Here is a 24,582-nt window from a genome sequence, read left to right as displayed (position 1 = left end):
CCCTCAACATGTAATCTATACGACAGAAATGTACATCCAACCTCCTTCCGAATAAAAACAGGGCGATTCCCAGCCGGTAACGAACAATAGGACAGATGCTTGCTATCTATCACATAGTCTGTATTCCTTGTGGAAATCCAAGAGCAATGCAAATGGCTTGCAGCCCTCAAAACACGGATAGCAGCGCTCAGACCTGCACACTTAGCCAATGTAAAGCTGCTCAACTGCACCAACTAATGCCTTTGGCTGCTTCAACAGCTGCGCCGCCCTGCCTCCTCCCTCGTGTGCATCAACAAGTGATGTGTGTGTAAATGTGTGTGGTTTTTTCATGTGCACACTTACTGTACATGTGTGTATGCATGAGGCCATTTGCATAGCACAAGCCATAAGAAAGGCTTCATTCACGGCTCCTGTGAAGTTAGCCAGAGACTCACCTCAAGATGTTCACACTCCAGACCTGCCAACTGTAAACAGACTCAACTCTGTCTCTGAATTCACCCTCGCTCGCTCCCCGTTTGTTTTGTTTCGTCTTTTTTTACGGTGTGCTTCATAATTAGCTCATTTTCAGGAATTTTGAGAAACGTCATTTTCTTTTATTATTTCTGAAAAAACAAAATCAGTGTAGTTTCATTAACTGCAGCTATGCAAATACAGTATAGTTCAGAGGACTGGATTGTGCAGCAGTAAATCTGATATATGGCAGCATTTTATTGTCATTTTTTGTTTATTAAGTGAACTTGTGGTCTGTGTAACAGCTGCAGGTGATAGGAGGAGAGAGGTAGGAAGCAACTACAATCACTTCCTGGATTTGAATCAGAGACGCTGTGGCCTTTCTGCTTGAATTGTTCATTTCTGGGGTCTTCCTGGCAATATGGAAGTATGTAAGAGCCAATACTTGTCTACACAAAAAGAGGAAGAGATGGCACAATGTACACAATATGTAGAGTATGTTTCTGTCTGCACCTCATCATATAATAACAACTTTATTTATATAGCAGCCTTGCAGCATTCACAAGGTGCTTTGACAGTCAAAACATGCAAACACAGATGATCAAGCAAGATATAAGGCTCAAGGAGGGAAGGCAGGGCAGTCAAATATAATAAATAGTAAAAAGGATAACAATAAGTTAAGTGAACTAGATTGGGACGCAGATAAAAAAATTAATTTAAAGCAGAGGTGTCAAACATGTGGACCGTGGGCCAAAGCCAGCACCTTTGTAAAGAGTAAAAATTACAGAGAAGACATTAACTGCAGATTGTAAATTTGTAAAACTACAAAATTAAAATCATTTCTAGACAAGCTGTTTTGATCATAAAGTAAAATACTAGATTGCTCAGTTTTGTCATTTTGTGTCTCATTTTTGTAACTTGTCTTTTTTGTCTTTTTGTCTGACTTTTGTCGTTTAGTTTCTTGTTTTTGTCGTTTGTGTTTCCTTTTTGTTTAGCTTGTGTTGTTTGTCTATTTTTTTGGTCATTTTGTTTCTTGCTTCTGTCTTTTTTTTCTCGTTTGTGTAATTTTTTGTCTCATTTTTGTCGTTTGTCTATTTTTTTTATCACACTAACTTTTTTGTCAAATTTTTTGTCTTTTTCATCTTTTTTGTTTTGTTTTGTGTCATTTGTCTCATTTTTTGTCAATATGTGTCTAATTTTTGTAATATTTTGTCTTGTTTTTGTTATTTTTTGCCAGACTTTTGTTGTTTTGATCATAAAGTAAAACACTAGATCGATAGATACAAGTGACTAAATGTTGTGTTCCTTTGTAGACACTGTGATCTGGAAGTTCTAATGTGTAAATGATAATATGAGGCGTAATGTTAAGAAATTTCAGTTTGTTTATAATGTTTTGTAAAAAGATAATTCCTTAAATGTGAACATTTTCAGAACATACTTTAATGCACTAAAACAAAGGGGAAAAGTTGGAGTTGTGGTTATTTAGAGGTTATTATGCTGTGATTCTTTTGGTCCGGTCCACTAGAGATCAAATTGGGGTGAATGTGGAACCTGAACTAAGATGAGTTTGACACCCCTGATTTAAAGAGTTAAAGATGACATCACACTGAAGAAATAGGCAGCTAAAGTTAAATATCTTCTCTTAGTCAACACATCAACTTCTCCTTCCATGTTTAAAAAGTTTTCTGTGCTAGAAATAGTGACACACATTAATCGCTATTGTAAGATCATTTCAGATGATTATTTTCCACTTTTTCCAGCTTTGAACCAGTGACCCCTCACTGGTCAGCACTTCCTCTGATGGCAGAAAACCAGTGGAGTCAATTTGATTAGCCGCCACTCAATACAGCCTCAGGTAATGAGGTATGTCTGGAAGTAGGTGGAGAGGGCCCAGATAAGGTGGGGAGGGGGGTACAGGGGTTGGGCACATGGAGGGACGGGGCAAAAACTTCAAACAGTTTCATATCGGACACGAAACACACGTTACAAGGAAGAGGAGGAGGGACCACACAAATTTAATTTTCCTTAAAAAAAGGGGAAATGGAGACAATGAGGATCTGGAGGTAAACTATTTGTGACCCCCACGTATACCTGGCTACCCCCACCTCTTCCTCCCTCCCCCTCCTCTCCAGATCTGATTAAGCCGCGGTGGAAGGGAGCCTCCACTCGTTAAGGAACCCTGTCATGACAAAGAGAAACACAAAGCATGACCTGCCTTCAATTGGAAACGGATCCACAGCGAAGGGGGTGAACGGGGAGGGAGCCGGAGGAAGAGAAAGCGGGAGAGAGATGGAGATAATTGAATCAAGGCTGCGGGGGGAAGACAGATAAATCTTATTATTGATACTTCAGTTGAGCAGAAAGACGGAGGGAGAGAGAGATCAGTCTCACTTCATTAAAAGACAGCTAATATATCTGAATCATTTAGCTGCCTGCTGGAGTTCTGCAAGCGGGGCAGAGCGTGAGTGTGCACGTCTTAGTTTTTAGGCTTGCATTTTTGTTTCGGTCGACTCCGTATATTTTATAGTGTCGAAATGAAAGATTTGTGTATGGATGGTGTTTTATTTTTCACTTTTTCAATCAGAAAAACACACAGTAGACAGAAAACACTCACAGAGCAATATAAAGAGGATTTGAAACAGAATTCCAAGTCCAAAACTATTCGTCAACAGGAAAAAATAGGCAAACTAAGAGACTCTAACTTCTGCCAGAATGCAACTATTAGGTCAACTTAAAAACCCATTCTACGTTGTAAAACACCAACACAACTTACTTCCTACATCTCCCATGATGCTCCCTAAAACATTCAGTCACATTTTGATGGAAAACAAAGGTGGAAGAAAACTCAGATTAGTCTTTTTCCTGAAACAAGGTTCGCTCTCCAGAACAAACAGAACAAATGTGTCATTTTTCCAGCTTTCCAACTGACTAATCTGTTGTGGTCTCACATTGTTATTTCAATGTTCCTCTTCACAGAAATGCCAGCTAAAACAATTGTTGTCCCGGTAACAGATATGGCACTAGATGCCGGAGCTCTTGCTTTTCCTCAAGTCGCTGGCGTTGTCGAGGAGGTGCGTGCACGTGTGTGTGTGTGTGTGTGTGTGTGTGTGTGTGTGTGTGAGCGCAGTTTAAGACCTCGCGTTCAACTTCACGGCAGTGCAAAGGAGACATCTTACAAATCTTTAAATTATCCCGATGACAGTTTATACTCTGCAGTGGTCACCTTTGCCACATCATGAACTCATACCCGCACGCACGCACACACACACACACACACGCACGCACGCACGCACGCACGCACACACACACACACGCACGCACGCACGCACACACACACACACACGCACGCACACACACACACGCACACAGTCTGATTAGGTCACTCCTTGGAGAGAAGTTGGAAAGCAAATGTGCTCTTCTCCGTCTCCACTTTAAGTGTCAGAGGCAGAGCTCAAGTAATATTTGACTTGATCATTAGAAAAGACTGTGCTGTCTTGGCCGCTGCAGCTTTTTCCCCTAAATGTCCAGCAGAATGTCTCAAGATACAAGTTACTGCGTCTGTACACAAAGAAAAAGAATGTCAGATGTTGCCAGATAAGCATTAACTCTTCACTTTTCCCTGCGGAACATGTCCTATTTCACTAACTTCGACTTCGGTTCCAGCAAATAAATCCCAAATAGGTACATGTTAAACCCCGAATTTGCTCGGTTGTTCTTCGAGTGCAAAATAAGAGAGGAAGCCATTTTCTGTGGCCCCGATCGGAGTGTGTCTGCTGGACTTGTAATGAGTTCTAGAGGCTGGTGTGAATGAATGTGGTCAATAATGGATGAGGAGGACGGCGAGGACGACTGACTGTGTGGAAACTCAAGAGGCAGGTATGCTAAGGAAACTGTCTCACCCACCCTCTGCTCTTCCGTCCCTCCTTATCCCCCCGGTCTTTATCTCCCACACGCAAACAGCCACTGTACAGTTTGCATGTACATAAGGGGAGCAAACACAGCCGACATATGCGAGCAGACGTGGCGCACAAACACACATCCAGAATGAGCAAGAGGGAGCCAGCTGCCATTCGAAACATTCTGATGTGTAAATAAACACCTGAGAGTTTTCTGGCCAAACAAAACCAATTTTCAAAGCTCTACAAACACTTTTGGGCCAATCGCGACACCAGCCTTTCTTCTCTTAAGAGGAACCGCTCAATTAATATGTCACCACAAGTCATGACCACGAGACCCTGCTAAAATAAGCCAGCCACTTCAGGCCCTCGCCTCTGGAGAGAGAGACGAGAGAGAGACATAAATTGCCCTCTTTAAAGTAAAAGAGTCATCCAAAAAACCAATAAGCCGTGAGTGGGCACCTGCGGCACGCACTGAAAATAAATAAGTTGCCTTTTTCTTCTTTTTTTTTTTCATTTCCACCCTGCTAACACCCTCATCACCTTGTGAGCAGCCTGTGAAAACAATTCTGTTTATCCACTTTCTTCAGGTGTTCCCTCCATTCTCCGCAGCCACAAAAATAGTTTTTCTACGCTGCTCTTAATGGCAGCTGTTTAAACGGAAGGACAGCAAACTCATACATGAAGTACAGAAACACAAATGTTTGAGATGCTTGATCAGTTTTGCATTTCACTTCATGCATGAATCCTGAACAAACATTTAATTTGAAGACTATACATATTCCTTTTTCTGGGCAGGAATGCTGCAACAAAATAGAAAAAAAACCCAAACAAACGAAACACAAAATGTCAAAAATAAGACAAAAAACACAAGCGAGACAAAAAGGAAACACATAACGACAAAAACGAGAAACAAAACGACAAAAATATGAGACAAACGAAAAAAAAGTCAGACGAAAAAAGACAAAAAACAACAAAAACAAGGCAAAATATTACAAAAAACAAGGCACAAAGTGACAAAAGAACAATGAGTAATCTAGTATTTTACTTTCTGATCAAAACAACCTTTTAGGGTCTAGAAATTATTTTACATTTATAGTTTTACAAATGTACAATTTGCAGTTAATATCTTGTCTGTAATTTTTACACTTTACAAAGTTGTCCCACGGATTGGACCCTCTGGAGGGCCGGTTTTGGACCACGGCCGCATGTTTGACACCCCTGCTTTACAGGATTGCAGCTTATTTTTGTTGCACACTTTTTAATGACTACAAAATTGTGATTCTAGTTGCCTTTATCAGATGTTTCCAAAAACAAAATAGTGAAAGTACTCACTCTGTGGTGCACTTTATTATATTATTTGATATTTTTAAAATTATTTTATTATTTTTATTCATAGTATATTTTACACTTTATTGTGCAATTCGTATCTTAGTATATTTTTCTACATTTATATCATATTTTATCATATTTTAGGCTTGCTACTGTAACAACAGTGGGGATCAATAAAGTATTTCTATTCTATATTCTAAATTATGTATTTATTGACTTGCAGACGTGTTAAATAATTTACCCCGACTAAATTTGTTCAGGCACTTGAGATGTTTTGTTTTGCTGTTGGACTGATCTGTTCCTAACACGCCGGGGCAGAGTGGGCGATGAAAACGGAGAGGAGCGTCTTTGATGAGCGCACCGCCGCTGTCACTGTCACAGACACCGTGTTGGCTCGCTGCTTAGCATCCCCGCATTGTCCTCCCGCTACACCTGACACTGCCTCTTAGAGCCGCGCTGTGTGTCTGTGTGCGATGTGATCTCGGACACAATGAAGGTATGAAGAGTGGAGGAAGTGATCAAAGTGTCAACCAGAAGCCCTGATACCGAAAACCCCTCCGTGTCCCCTGCTCAGGAAACGCAATCTACACAGATACCCACCTGGAGCACTGCGAGGCTTTGATGTTGTGTTTAATAGAGGATTCAAGCTAAAGTCAGTCTGTTACTACGCTCACCAGCACTGCCATTATCTTTACAACTACTAATAAAGAACACAACAGGATTTTCTTAGACAGAGTACTGTACTTTGTGACACTGTTAGAAACAGATTCTGCAAGAAGATCACACATTTTTCACTAAAAATTGAAGGCTTCTGAGGAATTCAAAAGATGGAATTTGGATGTTTAATGTTTGATTATCCCCCTCAACTGTACTGCCATGAAATAAAAATAAAAAATAAATAGATATTGGCTCGAAAGAATTCAATAAAATGTCTTTGTATTCCAATTATACTTGATTTTTGGGCTTTACACTTAAAATCTCAGGCTTCTGGGGAATCTAAAAGATGAAATTTGGAAGTTTAGTGTTTGATTATCCCTTTAAACAGTACTAAAATGCAAATAAGCAGCAAACATTTCATCAAAACAGATATTAGCTCAAAAGAATCCATTAAAATGTCTTTGTATTCTTATTTGCATGATTTCAAACACCAAACTGTCTTCGGAAATCAGTTCTTCTATGTTTGTAAAACCAAATGGTTCACCTCTGCTCCATTCTCTGAATAAAAGCAGTTACAAAAAGTACTTTCTTACACATAGTACTGTACTTTGTGACACTGTTAGAAACTGGGGGAGCACATTTTTAAACAGGTTTTGCAAGGAGATGGCCCAATTATTCTTGATTTTTGTACTTTATGCTAAAAATCAAAGGCTTTTGAGGAATCTAAAAGATGCAATTTGGATGTTTAGTGTTTGATAGTCCAACTGATGCTTCAACAGTACTGGAATGAACAAAAAACTACAAACCTTTCATCAATAAACAGATATCAGCTCCAAAGAATCCACTGAAATTTGTTTGTATTCCCATTTGCGTGAATTCAAACACCAAATTGTCGACTGGAAATCAGTTCCTCTGCGTATTGCAAAAGCGAACTGTTCAGCTTTGAATAAAACCGTTAAAAAGAGCGCTTTGAGATAAGAACCTGGTTTAAATTCCTTACGTCAGAACAAAAGAACAGAGGGGGGAAAGTTTAGATAGAGCCCATTTATCGCATCTCCTCTGTGTGATATTGGTTTCAAAGGTGCATTCGCCAGTGAAAGACACGGGGTAGAGCATGACGACCACTGTCCTAACCATGTTGTGTGTGTGTGTGTGTGTGTGTGTGTGCGTACGTGTGTGTGTGTGTGTGTCTTGGCAGACCCAGATGGCAGGCGGGTAAAAGGGGGAACGTGGGCAAAGCGGACAGGAAGCCGTAAAGGAGAGTTCTGGTTACGAGGATCAGACGGCAGGACGAACCATAGGCTTCTCAAAGCTGCTGCCGCTACCCTACTCAAGGTGTGGGTTACACTCCTGGACACAAAGGACACACACAGTCCCACCTTCCTCACAAGATAGTGCACCGGTGTGTGTGTGTGCATGTGTGTGTTTAGTATCCTAATTAAAATGCAATAGTAATTGTGCACATACATGCAAACAACCTCCGCCTGGTTCTTCAGCGACGCAGATCTACTTAAAAGGGCTCATATCAATTGTCAGCGGCCATGTTTGGTTGTTTAGCCTCCTTTTCTCCAGTGATGAGGACCAGACCGTGGAAAACGCAGCCCCCCCATTAGCCACATGTTGCTTCTAATAGTGACCCAATAAAATGCGATTCACCCTGCCATGGAGAGTTCATCTGGCTTACCACACAAAGATGAGGGACGGCGGGAGAAACACTTTTAGCATTAAGCAGCAAAGGATGGACGGAGTGTGAAAGGGAGGGAGGGAGGAAGGAGGAGGCACTAGCAAATAAAGATGTAACAGTGTTAAAGAAAGAGGGAAGCGCGTGGGCCTGCTGCTAATTTCCCGCCCTGAGTGCAGTAATCTGAGGGGAAGATTAAGGTGAAGGAGTTATTCTTGACTATTTTATTAAGAGGTGCTTTAGGCGCTGGAAGAAGGGGCTTTAGTGCTCCTCCAGCAGCGTGCCATACAATACAAGACAAACATTTGCTGTTATTTCACCAAAGTACTCTCAGATGTGCTGGGTCGAGGCCTTGCCTTTTGCCGCGGAAGAACTTGGCATCAAAGTTCCCCACAGTTCTCCAAAAAAAAAAAAAAAAAAACTGCCCTTCTTTTTAGGCGGGTCCTGCCCTGAGCCGGCGTCCCCGTCTGGCAGATAAATTGGGAGATGTCAAAAGAAGGAACGGCAAACCTCACACCTAGTTTTAATTAAAATGGGACAGAGCTGCAAGGATGGACGGAGACGGGTGAAAATTTTCCTTATATGAAAGAAACTCCTGTAAACATGCAGATATGAATACTGCCATTCATGTTTTCATGCAGTTTCATCATTAGAATCTACATACTTCAAAATAAATTTATCTTGGATTCAATGTTAGAGCCTCTCCCAGCATAAACGTGTAAAATATCAGCCATACAAAGAGTCGCAAGGTTATTTAAAGACTCATAACAAGAAATAACTAGGCTTTACTTCATATCTTAGTCTGAGAAAAGTTCATTTTAATGTCATACAAATGGAAAAAGGACGCTATAATATATATTAAAACAAAGAAGATATTAAAATGGAGCCAAAGCCGGTGACAGGCCAGCGGTGGCCTCACCCACCTGCCTCCTTTGTTTGCCTTGTCCCTGCTTCACCATTCTTAAACTCTTACTGTTCGTTAGTGCTGCTGAAAAACAAGATGCCTCCGTCAGTGCATGAGTGTGTGTGTGTTTGTGGTCATCCAAGTGAACTATTACTGCGTTCGGGAAAATGAAGAGAAGCACATTTGCGAAGCCAAAGTGGCACTAAAACAAAGAAATAACAATAACAAGCCTTCTGCCTCCACCCCCCTGAAAAATGACCATCCACAGGTCCTTGAGTGCAAACATTCGTTTGGAATAACATCTTCCCCAATTAAAGCTGCTTAATTGACATGTCTGGAAACCTCAGGAACTCGGAGTTGAACGGTCAGCGCGGACACACAAAAACCACACAAGTGGCCGTTTCAACCACTCAAAAAACACAATTCAGAAACCGGATCTTCCTCTTTCCTTTTCTGTGCTCGAAGAAGAGGATGTGGCCACATTTGATGAGGAGAGAGGTGGAGAGTGAGGGACACATGATACTTTTGGAAGCCTCTCCTCAAACCAAGCCATAAAATCTCTAATTGTGTCATCTCAGGGCTTATGAGACACTGAAGTCTCACCGATAAAGATAGAACGTGGCCATGTTGTTCACGTATTAAACGAGACATGTTTAGTGTTCTTTCTCTGCTCTACAAGTCCTGGATTGCATCAAAGCTCACAACTCGAGCGTGAAACTTGCTTTCAGGGTAAGGTTGATGCAACATACATGTCACCTCCAAATGAAGCCGACATGGAAGAAGCAGCCCAAGTCATGACATCACCCTGAAGTCCTATGGGTGATGATGTGTGAACTGTACAGGGAAGGGCAGCTGTGTCTGGGAAATAGTAGCAGCAGAGAGAGATACGTCAGATAGCCAGACTGGATGGCTGCTGATGTGAAACAGAAGATGTGAAAGAAAGTAGCATTCATGCAATTTATGCTTCATGAAACGAAACAATAGTAACTTTTGACACAAATTCCTGGATGCAGTCTCATTCTGGAACCAAAAAAATGTCTGAGTGATACTTTCCTTGCAGCTAGGCTCAGTTTAAAAACATTAGATGCCAGGTGAAACGTTCCCTAAGCTTGCATGGATCATCAGCTATGTAAGTCATTAATATTGTCTGTATTGTAAGTAGGCTAAGCCCCTGTCGTGCAAACCAGGACCAAACTCTGTCCCACTAGTGTAACTGGTCTGGGTGTGTGCAACTCCCAATACCACACATTATTTCTGCCTTTACTGGAGTCATCACAACCACAACTCCAAATTTTTCCTTTGGTTTCGTCCAAAAAACTACATTCTGAAAATGTTCACATTTAAGGAATTATCTTTTTGCAAAACATCACAAGCAACCTGGAATTTCTGAAGAAAAATAAGTTCAATTTCAGTAATATTATCCCTCAGTTTACATTTACATATTGTAACTTCCAGATCACAGAGTGTCTACAAAGAAACAAAACATTTAGTCACAGCTATCTGGAACTGAATGATATAGTATTTTACTGTATGATCAAAATGACAAAAGCCAGACAAAAAAAGACATAAAAAATAACAAAAACGAGACAAAATATTACAAAAATCAGATACAAAATGACAAAAGCGAGACACAAAATGACAAAAAATGAGACAAACGACACGAAACAAAACAAAATTTGACAAAAACGTCACAGAGCAACAAAAGAATAGACAAACGACAAAAACAAGACAAAAAAATTACACAAATGACACAAACAAGACCAAAAATGACAAAAGCGAGAAACAAAACAACAAAAAAGTAGTCCAACGACACAGGTGAGATAAAAAAAAACACAAAACGACAAAAACGATACAAAACATCGAATAAAGCAAAATTCAAATGACAAAAAGAAGACGAAAAGCACAAGTGAGACAAAAAGGAAACACAAAATTACAAAAACAAGAAACAAAATGACAACATGAGACTAACGACAAAAATCAGACAAAAAAAACCCAAAAATAAGATAACATTACAAAAATGAGATACAAAATATCAGACAAACAATGAGCAAAATAATATTTTACTTTATGATCAAAACAACTTGTCATAGTGTAGGAATTATTTTAAATTTATAGTTTTATAAATTTACAATCTGCAGTTAATGTCTTCTCTGGAATTTTTACCCTTTACAAAGTCGTCCTGCGGGCCAGATTGGACTCTCTGGCGGGCTGGTTTTGGCCAGCGGGCCACATGTTTGACACCCCTGGTCTATATGTTACTTAAATATTCCTTCTGTTAGGAAACTGCAAAAGTTGCTAAATTTCTACGTCCAGCTTTTTCTCACGACTACTTTTGAGTAAAATGTTGCTTCTTCTTTCTGGACTGTTCCAGTTGAACCTGGGTTATGCTGAAAACCCATCCCTTTTTTCTTCTCCCAGCACGGAGAACATACAATTAATACAGACCCAGATCTTTGCCTTTGGGACGCTGAGCATCACAGAGACGAGAGCTTGTAATAGAGCTATTTGTTTTCCTCAGAAAGCTGTCCAAATGCTCTCGCTGGGATGGCTAGCGTGCACAAAGGCCAGCTATGAATTGGTCAAATCCATTGGGGCGAGTTATTGATTAGGCCTACAGCTAGTGGAACGCAAATATGCAACTAAATTAGATATCGGTGTTTGTGTGTGCATGAGAGTGTGTGTTTGTGTTTGTACTGTTCCAGTGAAATCAGCTTAATCTGCTTCAACCACCGGTCAAGTTTTATAAACCACAAACCTCTAAATGCAATATAATTTTAAATGGCTTCTTTTGAGCGAAGCCCAACTCTCTGCTTTAATGGAGGCATCAATATTGCAAAGCTGTGTTTATTTCATTAAGACTTATTTTTAGATGAGGGAAAACTGAAAATGAGTCATGAGCTCTTTAAGAAGCTGTAAAAACATCCAAATTAAGGCATTTTTAGTATTATTAAATGTGGTGTAATAACTGGATCTCTACAATACATACACATTTTCTCACTTTTTACAAAACTTCATATCTGTTTGGGGGCAGCCGGAGTGTGTGATGGGGTCGACAAACACACACAACATACATAACAAACTATACATACTCACATATGTAACAACTTTCTCCTGCCCCTTCTCATCCATTCCATTTCTTGTTCCTCTTTGACATCTCCCTTTTCAACAAGAGCAGTTTGTCAGGGTCAGAAAGCAATTTAAAACCTCTATTAATGAGAGTCAGTAAGAGAGGGAGAGAGAGAGGGAGAAGTTAAAGGGAGGGAGAGAAAGACAGATGAGGCAGTGGGGCAGAGAGAAGAAGAGGAGGATGAGGAAGGAGGGAAGGGGGAAGGCTGGGGTGTCAGCCATCAAAGCAGACCAGGAGAAAAGAAGGCCAGGTGCTGGTTGTGGGAATGTGCCGTCCATGGTTCCAGGGACCGGGGAGTTTGGGGGTGGCAGCGGTGGGATGGACGGGGGCCACGGAGGAGGAGGAGGAGGGGGCAGGGTGGTAATTAGCCCAGCCTGGAGGAGAGAGTGGGCCCTCGAGGGCCCGCGGGGATAGCCCCTCCGAGAGGATACCATTTGCACTTCTACAGGAGCCGCCAGCCCCAGGCCACAAAGAAGGGGAAAAGGGGAACTATGGCATCCTTTATCAGGCCGGACAAAGACGCCGCATCTTTTCAAAGGAGACCGGAGAGAGAGAGAAACTCCAGTGTTCCAGAGAAGGAGGGGAAGAAGAGGAAAAAGAGAAGAGAAGAAAGAATCCTAGGACTGATCAGGAGAGACACAGAGAGACAGATGCCAGTGTGTGGGTTGCAAAGCGAGACAGGAGGTTACGGTCATACTGTGACCCAGTCAGTCTTGTCAGACATCAGAAATTCACTAATGTCCCACGCACACACACACACAAACACACACACACACACACACACACACGTTCTCTTAGATATCACATAGTGCTGAGTTACACAAGCATATTCCCACCGCAGCTGGGAACAGTAACATGTTGTTTTTAAACATTTCTGTCATTTTCCATTTCAGTTACCGTCACTTTTTGAGACACGAAACATGAAATGTATCTTTAAGCAAAAGAATAGTTTGCCACAATAGGAGCAGTCTGGTTTGCTTTTCACTCCATCTCATGGGAGCTAAGTAGAGGCAGTGGATAAGGAGCCAAAACGGCCACCCTACCTTTGACATTATCGGGGAATCTTAAGAGTTTTGCCCTCCTGCAGAGCAATGGAAAGTGAAGGTCACCGACATTACTTTTACCTATTACCTTTGGAGTACGGCTGCACAGGAGGGGGGGGTGAATGGTGGCCTTTGAGGCTACGAGGCTTTGTGTTCCCTGCTGGAGAGCAGCCTGACAGCCTTAGCTGAGTGGGGGCCAGAGGTCAGACAGGTCATGTGATAAGGCATTTTAGACCTGCATGTAGGGCCCCAGACTGAAGAGGACTGAAAAATCTCAAGATCCCCCCCTTTCTCTGTGTCTCTTCCTTTCTTTTCCCTTTTCCTCTCTCTGTCCCCTCTCTCTCTCTCTCTCTCTCGCTCTGGACACAAAATGCCATTTGTTGTCCGTCAGTCAGTAGCGTAGGGCTCGGGTCGGGCCCGGTGCTGAAAGCTCCATTCACACACCCTCTCACCCAGGGATGTTTTTGCAATTCAATATTTTCACACGCAGGCAGCTTCATCGTTACTTTGGAACCGTACACTTGGCAGGATGAGGCTGGGGGCCTCTGGGACGGAGGGGCTGAGAGGTGGAGGAGAGGGGGTCAGCACAGAGGAATCCTAGTGTCAGGAGGGGACGGGCCTGTGCCGACTAATGGGCCATCTTGAAATGTTTTAGCCGGGACCCCTCCAACACCTACACACACACACACACACACACACACACACACACAAACAAGTGCACACTCAGTCACGCACACATTCCACTCTACTCATCGCTTCACAACCAATCAGACTCCAGGTTAACAAGCAGGGCTCTTATTTCTTTCATCAAAATCTGTGCTGGTACAGTCACACTATCCTGCCAGCGACAGACCTTTTTCCTCTTCCTCACATCAGACAGCATCTTTCTACCGCACATCTCAAATACACACTCAACCAAATGCATCAAATACATCCATTTGAAGTGTCTCTGAACAACATTCTGCATCACGATGGATATGTTTTTAAAATTGTGTTTGTTTTGAAGCAGGAACTGATTGCCAGAGCAAACAGGAAAGAGGAAACAGGACAGAAAACAAGGAAGATCCAAGCACAAAAGTGTGGACTTCATAGGAATGCGCCTCTTTTTAACCGAACCATTACAGGAGATTTGTTCCAATTCCACAACAGTAACACCTAAGGATTTGTTTAGCATACAGAGTGGTAAAGGAGGAGGGGGCTACAATGAAGGAAGCGTGGAGAGAGGGGGGGGACTCCTAACATATTTATCCTGTGCACCACACTCTACTTAATGAAATTAAACCACACCAATAGTGGCCTTCTATCTCTGGGGAATTCAGTAATCAGCATGCCACCAGTTTTCATTTTGTATGAAAATAAATGGCAGCCGGTGATACAGGCCTAATTGTGTTGCACCGGGGAGGAGCCGGAAAAAAGGAGAAAAAAAAACTTGCAGAAGTGATGTAGTGGAGCCAATTTTCATGGACAGCGGCGCTCGAGAGAGGTGGTCAAATAAGCAGAGGCATTCATCTGGGGACCCCCGGCCTCCACTCTCTCCTCCTCCTTGTTCTATCCATCATACTCACAAAGAAAGTTAGCCAAGTATTAAACAAATAGAGAACTGCTGAGCCCTATGCACTAGCGCCTGGCAGGGTCACTGGATAATGACAGCTCAATTACTGTGAATCTCCTCGTACGCATCCCCCCACCCCTCCTCCTCGCTGCACACCCGCCCCACCCAGGACGGCAAATTTGTCAAACTCGCCAAAACGATGGGTCTGACAGTGTAATCGCTAACCGTCCCAACCGACATGAAAGGGGCTCTTTATCTGGCCAAATCAAAGAACCTGATCTCTGAGTGAAAAGAGGCGGGTGGGGCGGTGGCGGCGGCGGTGGTGGTGGTGGGACTAACTAGAGAAGAGAAAACGTCCCGCTTCGGCCCCTAGCGAGACGTGGAGATGCCTCTAATCCGCTTTAATGAGACACCGCTTGCCCATCTTTGTGGTAATGATGAAACGCAGCGAGAAAGACGAGGAGGAGGAGGAGGAGGAGGAGGGAAGAGATAGAAGAGGAGATGGGAGCCAAGGCTTTGAACTGGCGGCCTGATGAAAGGGGAAGCAGGCAGTGGGAGTTTAGAGCCACGCTGCCTCCACACACCACTGTCTGTTTAAGAAGACAAGCAAACAGCCCAGGGGACAGAGCAGTTTGTCCGCTTATCATATCTGGACAGGATGAGCCATCATCAGCAGCCGGACTGGGACTGAGAATGGACTGTAGTGTGTGTGTGTGTGTGTGTGTGTGTGTGTGTGTGTGTGTGTGTGTGTGTGTGTGTGTGTGTGTGTGAGGAGATGAGCGACAATTTATCAAGCCACTACACAAGAAGAAGAATGGAAAATAGAAGCATAATTCTCTCTGGATAATGAAGTGTTAGATTTATCCATGACACTATTTCTCAGCTGGTAAAAGTGTTCCTATGGTTACTTCTTGCAAACACTCTGCACTATGAGTTGGCTGTTGTCTTACGGTACTATTAAATTGTACATGTATTGTGATGGTGTTAGGTCATTGCCTAAGCTGTTTCAGGCTTCTGCCATATTAGCATCAGTGTACACTACTGTTTAAAAGTACAGGGTCACTTAGAAATGTCCTTATTTTTGAAAGAAAAGCTTTTTTTTCAATGATGATAACATGAACTGAATGATAAATCCAGTGTAGACATTGTTAATGTAGTAAATGACTCTTCTAGCTGTAAACGGCTGATTTTTAAAGGAATATCTACATAGTGGTGTTAGCTAATTCATGATTAGAAAACCCTTGTGCAGTTATGTGGAATAAATGTGTGAGTTTTTATGGAAAACATGGAATTGTCTGGGTGACCCCAAACTTTTCAACGGTAGTGTATATTATATTATAGACAACAACGACATAAATAACGTAGTTTAGGTTTCAGCCTCATACTAAGCACACACTTTGTAAGAAACTAGAAGATGTTTCCTTTAAAATTAAACCTCATAAATGTAGCCTGGCCTTATAGGGTTTGGTTGAGTCGAATAGGCGACAATTTTGGAAAGAGTGGTTAATTTAAGACGGTTAAAGTGTCACCAGATAAACAGAGGGGGTTGCAAAAGTCAAAAACATCCAACATATGGTTAAAAAAATCAAGATTACATTGTCCTGAACAATCAAAGGAAAAAGCAGATTGTCACATCTGTGCCATGAGCTGACCTTTCAGGTACTTGGGAAGATTTTTCAAAAGATTCCACATTGATACATACTACTGTTATGACAGAAGAACCAGTAATTAAAGCTACATGACCTGGAGGACTTAAAACACACTAATATACTTCTGGGATGAACTAAGCCTCATTTGGAACCTTGACTTTGGTGCTTCTGAGAAATTTGAGGTGCAACTCAACAACACCCAGATCACCTCCACCTCCCATAATCACTAAGAATAATATACACTACCATTCAAAGGTTTGAGGTCACTCAGAAATGTCCTTATTTTTAAAAGAAAAGCTTTTTTTCAATGAAGATAACATTAAATGAATGATAAATCCAGTGTAGACATTGTTAATGTGGTAAATGACTATTGTAGCTGGAAACAGCTGATTTTTAATGGAATATCTCCATAGAGGTACAGAGGAACATTTCCAGCAACCATCACTCCTGTGTTCTAATGCTACATTGTGTTAGCTAATGGTGTTGAAAGTCTCATTGATGATTAGAAAACCCTTGTGCAGTTATGTTGAACAAAAGTGTGAGTTTCCATGTAAAACATTAAATTGTCTGGGTGACCCCAAACTTTTAAACTGTAATATATACAGCATTTGTGCGCAGAAGTACATGCAAAATATATCAAATTTAAGCTAAAAACTCTTCATATATGTCAAACAAAAAGGTGTTTTTGGATACATTTTTATGAGAACTTCCTCATAATAATTCTTCATATCAGCACATTACAAAAAAAGCTGCAGCTAATGAAGAATCCATAAGCTACATCTGCACGTGAGACCAGAGAACGTGGAGTAAATGAAAGAGAAAGGGCAGAAAGTTCAGCAAAAGGAACGGGGTAAAAAACAAATGAAGAAATCAAAAAAAGAAGTGAGAAAAAGAGGGAGCAAGAGAGTGAGTTAACACCAAACAAATCAGGATTAGACCCAGATAAGACTGGTCACAATGCTGGGATATCACAGTGCAAGCGGGGAATCATGAGGGCTGCGAGAACGCGCTAATTAGGGACTCGACACATTTGCCCCCTTGTTTTGCAAACAACGCACACTGTTTAACAGCGGGTGGTGCACAATCACAGCAGACACACATAGAGATAATCAGTTAGTGTTAATCAGCAGAAGTAAAGATGAGGTATTTCCTATGGGATGACTAGAGGCTCGAGAGGCTGGATGAAACCGTCTGGATAGAACCCAGCAGGGCAAAATGCATTTAACTTCAGTGTAATAGCTTTTCATTTTTCAAACCCCCCCTCTTCTCAGCAACACATACCGTTCTTTGAATTTTGTTCGGCTATTTTTAACAAGACCCTGCCACCCCCCCCACCCCTGTTCAGTCTGCAGGCTGAAAACAAAGGGCACGAGGAGAGACGAAAAACAGGGGGCTGCTAAAAAAGAAAACATCAGCGATATATCTTCAACTCTCTCAGGCATGTCAAAGTCTCCAAAGTGATTGGGAGGCTGCTGTGTTTTTCCCAAACATGGCGGATGAGGTCACGCTGCAAGGCGGGAACGAGGTTTTTTTTTTTTTTTTTTTTTTTGCCAACTGGATAATGTGAGGTCAATGTATCAATGGAATGAATGGGATTTAGAGCCATGTGTAAGAGCTTAATGTAGTGGTATTTGTATGTCAACTCAAAATTTGACTTAGCCAGCATGAGACCAGGCAGGAAGCAGTGGGGCTGTAATGTGTGTGTGTGTGTGTGTGTGTGTGTGTGTGTGTGTGTGTTGTCGGTGTGAGAGTGCCTGCGTGTGTCCAGGTGCCCACCCATCGCTGTGCCAGACTTGGCCAAGGTCAAAGCTCCAAACAGTGACAGGACCTCCAACAACTGTACAAAATGGTGCGCACTCCGATCCGGCGCGCACTCGCACACATTTAGCCGGCCAACAGTGCCAGCTCCTGCTGTTTGGATGACATTTACACTCAACCTTTCTAGTTTGTGATTGATTGGGGTTAAATCATACCAATGCACAAAAAATCTGTCACCGCTGAGGTGTGTGTGTGTGTGTGTGTGTGTGCGTGTGTGTGTGTGTGTGTGTGTGTGTGTGTGTGTGGTTTCAATGTGTGCATGAGCAGGGGGAGAGTATGAAAAGGCAGCCGAATGTTTTAAAGCCTTCAGTGAGACTCGGTCAGCACTGACGAGTCACCGTGACTTCAGAATTCTGCTAAACTGCAGCTGGAGTTGTTTCTGCTTACTCTGAAAACCAAACGCTCTGTGGTCGTTTCTGTTTCTTGCATGCAGAGGGAAATACTGGAACTGTACATTTTCACTTTGGGTGAGAAATTGGGGAAAAAAATTTAAAAATCAAAGATACCTTTAAGGTGCTGAAATGGAGGGTGACAGTGGGACTTATTGGGGCCAAAATATGGATATAAGAAACAAAACAAAAAAGCTGAATGAGTAATTATGAGCTCATAATTGCAGGGGCTTTCATGAAAAGATTCATTAAGAGTCATTTCAGCTACCACATTATTTTTGACATTTTATGGCCTCTGCACTTGATGAGATTAGACTCTTTGACATCTCTTTTCCAGTGGACACTTGGCCAAAACAGCAGCAGCAGCACAATTACAGCACTAACTGACTGAATAACAATAAAAGCATTTCCCTGGAGATAAAAGAGCGACTCACCCCATGTTCAGCACGGAGGAGGAGGAGGAGGAGGAGTTAAAGATAGTGAAAGAAAACATTTAGAAGCTGGCAGCAGAACAGCTGTAAAACACACTGTTCAGACAAATAACTGTAATGTTCCAACTGAACCATCCTTCAATATATTAATCGTCTCTATGCAAAGCTGTAGAGCTTCGGTAAATCTCAGCTCAACCAGCTCCTTAATTCACTCTTCTGTTTATTCTCTGCACAGGTGGAAGAGATCAGAGAAGTTTTCTTTATGGGCCGACTGTTCCAGAGGTTTAGGATGAGTAAGCAGAACTGAGACACGCTGTCGTCCGCATTTGAGGGCGACGCGAACGTTTTACTGGAAAGAAAACTGCTCGAGAATCTGCCCTCACAGCATATTGGAAGATATGGTTACAAAAAGCCATGCATCTTTATTTGTATCATATTATGTGAATCAAATGTTTACCACATGTTACTGCAACAGGCAGCGTCTCGATGCTGAATGAACCATAGCCATGACTAAAATATTGCCCCAACTTTAGCCAAACTGACGTCCTCTGCAACAGATTATTGGTACAAATAATAGAATAAAACCTCTTTAACTTTATTTCCCTATAAAATCTTCTATATTCCAATGAATGTAGTCTGAGAGGACATTTATCTTATATTTTGCAGCACTAAAATATTCTACCAAGCACACATGGACAAGGATGAAAATGAAATGAAGTAAATATGATTATTCACTGCCCACAACACTCACTAAACTGCACTGTACATGTGCACACACTGGGACGTGGAACCAACATCCAACAAACTTCCATAATCAACTACTCATGTAGCAAACGTGAACCTTGCCAAGTGTGGACTGATGCAATTAGTTAGGCTACACAATTTTTCAATCCTTCAAAAATTGACACAAATGGTCCTAAAATCAGTCCAAATGCTCAGATCACAACCCCCAATACCATAAAAAAGAGAGGAAATGAAGTGTTTCTGTATCAAAAACCAGATTTTACACATCGCTGCAGTGGAGAATGATATTTTTGTAAAATTAACTAAAGAAAAAATGTCTGTTTCCCCACATATTTCACTGTCAGCCAGGTGGCTTCGGTTTTAGTGTGAAAGGATTAATGCTGATCATCACAGTGCTCAGAGACGGTCACTTTAGGCATGTAAGACTCAAAAACTGAATCAGCCTGCTGCAAAGATCATTCACATCATCACATGAATGCAAATGGGCTCTAAGGAACCACAGGAGTCTCAAATTTCCCACCCTGTTTCATCTATGAAAGGTCTGGAGCAATAAAGGAAAGATCTCACAAGTATTTTTGTTTTCCGGTATGTGCAGCGCTACAGACATTCAAAAAATATACAATAACGACATGTAGACTAATCATAAATCCTCAGCAGTTAATAATAAATTTTTAAAAATCCAATTAAAAGTCAGTTTTCTGTGAACTCCTGTTGGCTTCACTGCCTCACTGATGGTCTGATTTCAAAATAAAAGCAACCAAAACTGACTGAGATTGACCGTTTCATTAAAAAAGAAACAAAAAAAGAAAGAAAGAAAAAGCCCCCACTACTATATTATATATTATTCCCTTCTTGTTTGATGATCCTATCAATTTTATGTGCAGGCTCTAATCTGTGAACATGAAGGAGTGCTATCTGACACACATTACAGCTGCATAGCACTAACACACTGGAGCCTGCACGGGACCCTGAACGTTTAGCCAGAAGTTCAACATAGCTACCATTGTTGGTTTTAAAGCGTTATGGGTTGGGTTTTATTACTTCTGTCAAAACATCAGAAGCTGTTGAGCCAGGCCAAGTTCATGACTGGGAGTCCATCTAATAAGGGGGCCTTTAACACAAGGATCAATAGGATATCTGGCAATTGACACAGACACACAGAGTGGGGTGTGTGAGAGAAGGAAAGAAGTGTCAGAAATTGTGTTCAGTGTGGTTGGAGTGGCCAACAGGGGGGTGAGGAGGTGGGCACAACAACAAAAACAACAACAAAAAATAACAAAATATATTTTTAAAAATTGGTTTCTTTCACTTCCTTTTCTTTCCCACTGACCTGATAATGCAGGAGGATTAAAATAAGTGTAGAAAATCAATAACAAGGTGCGTTTCTGTTTCTCTGAGGGGAGAAAAAAAAAAGCTGTGACATGTTTCTGCTTTAATTATATTTCCGTGCTGAGGTTATTGTGCAGTTGTAAGTGCGCAGGAGTGTGTCCGTTTGTCTCACCTGCGCACGAAAAAAAAAATACCGAGGAAATAAATCTAGAGTCACTTAACCGGAAGTCTTAATTGATCGAAAATCATTTAAACAAAAAAAAAGGAAAAAAGCTACACAGAAATACCACAACAAAACAGCCGCAAGGTGTGCAACTTTTCAAACACAATCAGCCCTGTGTAGACACACACACACATACACACACACACACAGATATGGTAAATACTAACTGCACTGCGATCACTGAACGTTCAAGGTGCCAAAAGCAATTATATTGTCACTTCGGTTCTTTATTCCTCTCTAGATTGCCTGTATCGATTTTTTGAGGTGATATTTCTTTTAAAAGATAACAAGACGCCATATTATACTTGGATAAAATAAGAAGTGTCACCGGATTTCTTCACTTTTTTCAAAAAAATAAATAAATCTGCGCAGATGCCAGTTAATTAATTGAACTGGCAAATTAATTCGTGCATTAAAGTGTTAAATTTAGCACAAAAAATTGTTTACATGAAACGTTAACACAACAAAAAATACTGTGAAATTGTTTTATTTCCAAAGCTGACCCACATGTAAACAAACCAAAAATATTAGTGATTAATGCGCACACACACACACACACACGTCATATTCTGCATAACTGTCGAGCCAAAAGTTCCTCGTGCCGTGGCCTCTACGCACAAAAAATAAATTAATTACAACACGAGGATTAAAAATAAAAATGATTAAAGGAGCTGCTGCATATTTCGCCGTGGGCCTCAGCTGTACAGAGGAGCATTTTACCTAAGCGTCAGGAAAAAAAGGAGGAAAAAAAGTGAAACACACTCCCACGCGTCGTATTCAAACGTTGTGGGGACTCCATGTTTTGAATGCTGAGAAGAACAAGATATTTTTCATGCTGCTGTCCTGCTCTGCTTTTCCTAGCGCTGCAACACAACAGATCTGGAGGCCTCTGAGGGCAGCCACTGGTCCTCGGCGTGGAGAGCTCCAAAGCCAGGTATCTGTGTTCATTAGCACCCGGATCAACAGACTATCAGGGCTGTTTGGAGATCAAGACCAAGTGCAATTACTGGCACGGAGCTGCCTCCTCCACACGTTCAAGTATTTCAGCAAAGTAGCTCAATTAGCGTTTCCTGCATTTTCTTTCTGCATTAAAAACTTGATCCTTGTGCACCAAACATGTAGAACATGCAGGAGCAATGGAGTGGGATAATAACAAAAACATAACAGCAAAAAAAAAAAAAAAAAAAAAAAATAATAATAATAATAAAAAGAAAGAAGAAAAAAACAATTATTATTTTTATTCATTTCCGTTTCTATTAATAAGCGCTGAAATCCTCCATAATAATCTTGTAAAAATCTATTTATGTATTTTTTACGTTGCATTGCAAGTGAGAAAAGCTTATTTTAAATAAACGCGTTTCTGATTTTGTGTTAAATTTATTCCACTTAAATCTACTTTTCAAAAACAGCCTGGAGGTCGAGGTTCAATTAACAAGGCCAAAGTTAAGAAAGTTCCAGAAGGCCTGTGGACATGCAATCAAACAACACAGAAAACAAAAGCAGGAATATTTTTTAAATAATTATTAATTTATGCAGGGGAAATAAAAAGAAAGCTGACTGTGTTTTGTTGTTTAGCTCTGCAATTTTTCTTCTTTCCCCGCAAAACTCCACATCGAAAGTTATCGAGGATGGAATAAAACTAATAAAAAATGAAAACAAACAGGCCTGCAGAAAATCCTGTGAAATCTTTTAAAAATGAATTCTGGATAAAGACTGATCCACGTGAAGAGGCCGCAGAAAGCAACCATGCAGGGGGGGGGGGGGGGGGGCAAAAGCAGAAATTACAATAACAAAGGAAATAAATTCATATATCAACCCACCAATAATAAACAAATGTCAAACAATAAACACGGTCCATTTCCAACAACAAGCTGCTCGAGTACACAAAAACCGAATACATGAATTTTTCCGTGTGACGCGAGCAGCAGCCCACTAAAGCAGCAGTATGGGCGCTTTGGAGACACATTATTGATTGGCATTCCCTCGAGGAGGAACCAGTCTGCAGCAGTCCGGTGCCGGTGGCCACGGGACAAAACTAATTTGGCCAGAGAGCTTCTTGAGATCTCAGCAAGGAATCGAATGCAAGAGAAAAAAAACCCTCAACGCATGAAAATATTGCTCTTTCTTTCCGAACAAAAAAACATTCACATCTCGGCGTCTCCGTTTGCAGGCGAGTAAAGAAAAAGAGTGCTCCCTGCTCGCTGTGAAGCAGAGTAGTGCCACAGCGCCCACTATTTCAAAAGCCGGGAATATTATTTCACAAGACTTGGAACGGCTCTATGTATAAAAAAAAAAAGTTACTATCCATTTCGACAACTTTTCTTGCTACCTTCAGGAAAAGGAATCCTGCGTCTCCACTGTAACAACCCACCGACAAGCGCAAAAAGCAGCAAAATACAACTTTTTTTCTCTCTCTTTTGGACGGCGTTGTGTATCACAGGAGCAACTAAAAGCACCAGCGGCGTTTCTCATCACACATGAAACTTTTCTTGACACTGGAAACCAGCGACGCCAAGAACCGCAGCATGCAAGACACACACACAGAGAGAGAGGGGGGAAACCGAGGCAGAGCAGCGGCAAACGGGACGCGTTTTCTGGCTGAAAAGTTGACAAAGAGTCGCCCCATCCTCTCTTAAGGATATGGCATATGTGTGACAAGGACGCATTGGACATCTAACAAACGGAGCCGGGAGTTTGGAGCCCCGGCGGCGGCAGAAAGCGATCAGTAAGAGAGGTTGGGGAGAAAAATATAAGACCTACTTTTGGCCAGTTTTCTCGCCCTCGCCTTGGATCTCATCTTGTCGGCTTGTAGATTCCTCTCGTCGTCCTCCGTGAGCCCAGAAGCAGCAACAACACTATCTTCATCTCACCAGCATTGTCAGTTTGGACACCTTCGCACATGCGCACAGGCCATTCAATCTGACACCCTCGCCGGGGCCAAAAAACTTTCCAATGTATTCATCATCATCACTTTTTTTGTCCTATCGTCTCCCCTTTAGATCACTTATCTCTTCCCCTCCTCCTCCTCTTCCTCCTCCTCCTCCTGCTCTCTCCTCACCGTCTCACCTTCCCTCCCTCCCCCCTCCACCATCCCCTTACCCTCGTCCCCCTTCTCACCCCTTACACCACCACCACCTCCTCCACCCCCACCCGCCCCATTCAGCGCTTGCCAGCAGTCTCCTGGATTTTTTTTTTTTTTTTTTTTATCCCTTTAACAGCGACTACTTGGTTTTCTCCAACACAGCGGTGGACGCACTGAGGTATGGTGGTGAGGTCAAGGCCTAGCTATAATAACGTAAACACATGAATTATTATTATTATCATCATCCTGCTATTATTTGTATTCTTATTAATGCA

The 24,582-nt window shown here is 41.7% G+C and overlaps 1 protein-coding gene across 7 annotated transcripts in view; it reads right to left on the bottom strand.

The window, feature by feature from the left end:
- prdm16 (PR domain containing 16) overlaps positions 1-24,168 on the bottom strand; it is a 193,394-nt gene extending 169,226 nt beyond the window's left edge. For all 7 annotated transcript variants that reach the window (XM_023273887.3, XM_035949786.2, XM_055012811.1 and 4 more), the window contains exon 1: positions 23,986-24,168. In XM_023273887.3, coding sequence (XP_023129655.2) covers positions 23,986-24,022 — 37 coding nt within the window. In that variant the 5' untranslated portion in view covers positions 24,023-24,168. The remainder of the gene's footprint in view (positions 1-23,985) is intronic.
- Positions 24,169-24,582: the final 414 nt, after the last annotated feature.

This window comes from Amphiprion ocellaris, chromosome 8 (assembly GCF_022539595.1).
Source record: "Amphiprion ocellaris isolate individual 3 ecotype Okinawa chromosome 8, ASM2253959v1, whole genome shotgun sequence".
NCBI lineage: Eukaryota > Metazoa > Chordata > Actinopteri > Pomacentridae > Amphiprion > Amphiprion ocellaris.
The sequence above is the reverse complement of the archived record's forward strand: the minus strand, read 5'-3'. Positions and strand labels throughout refer to the sequence as shown.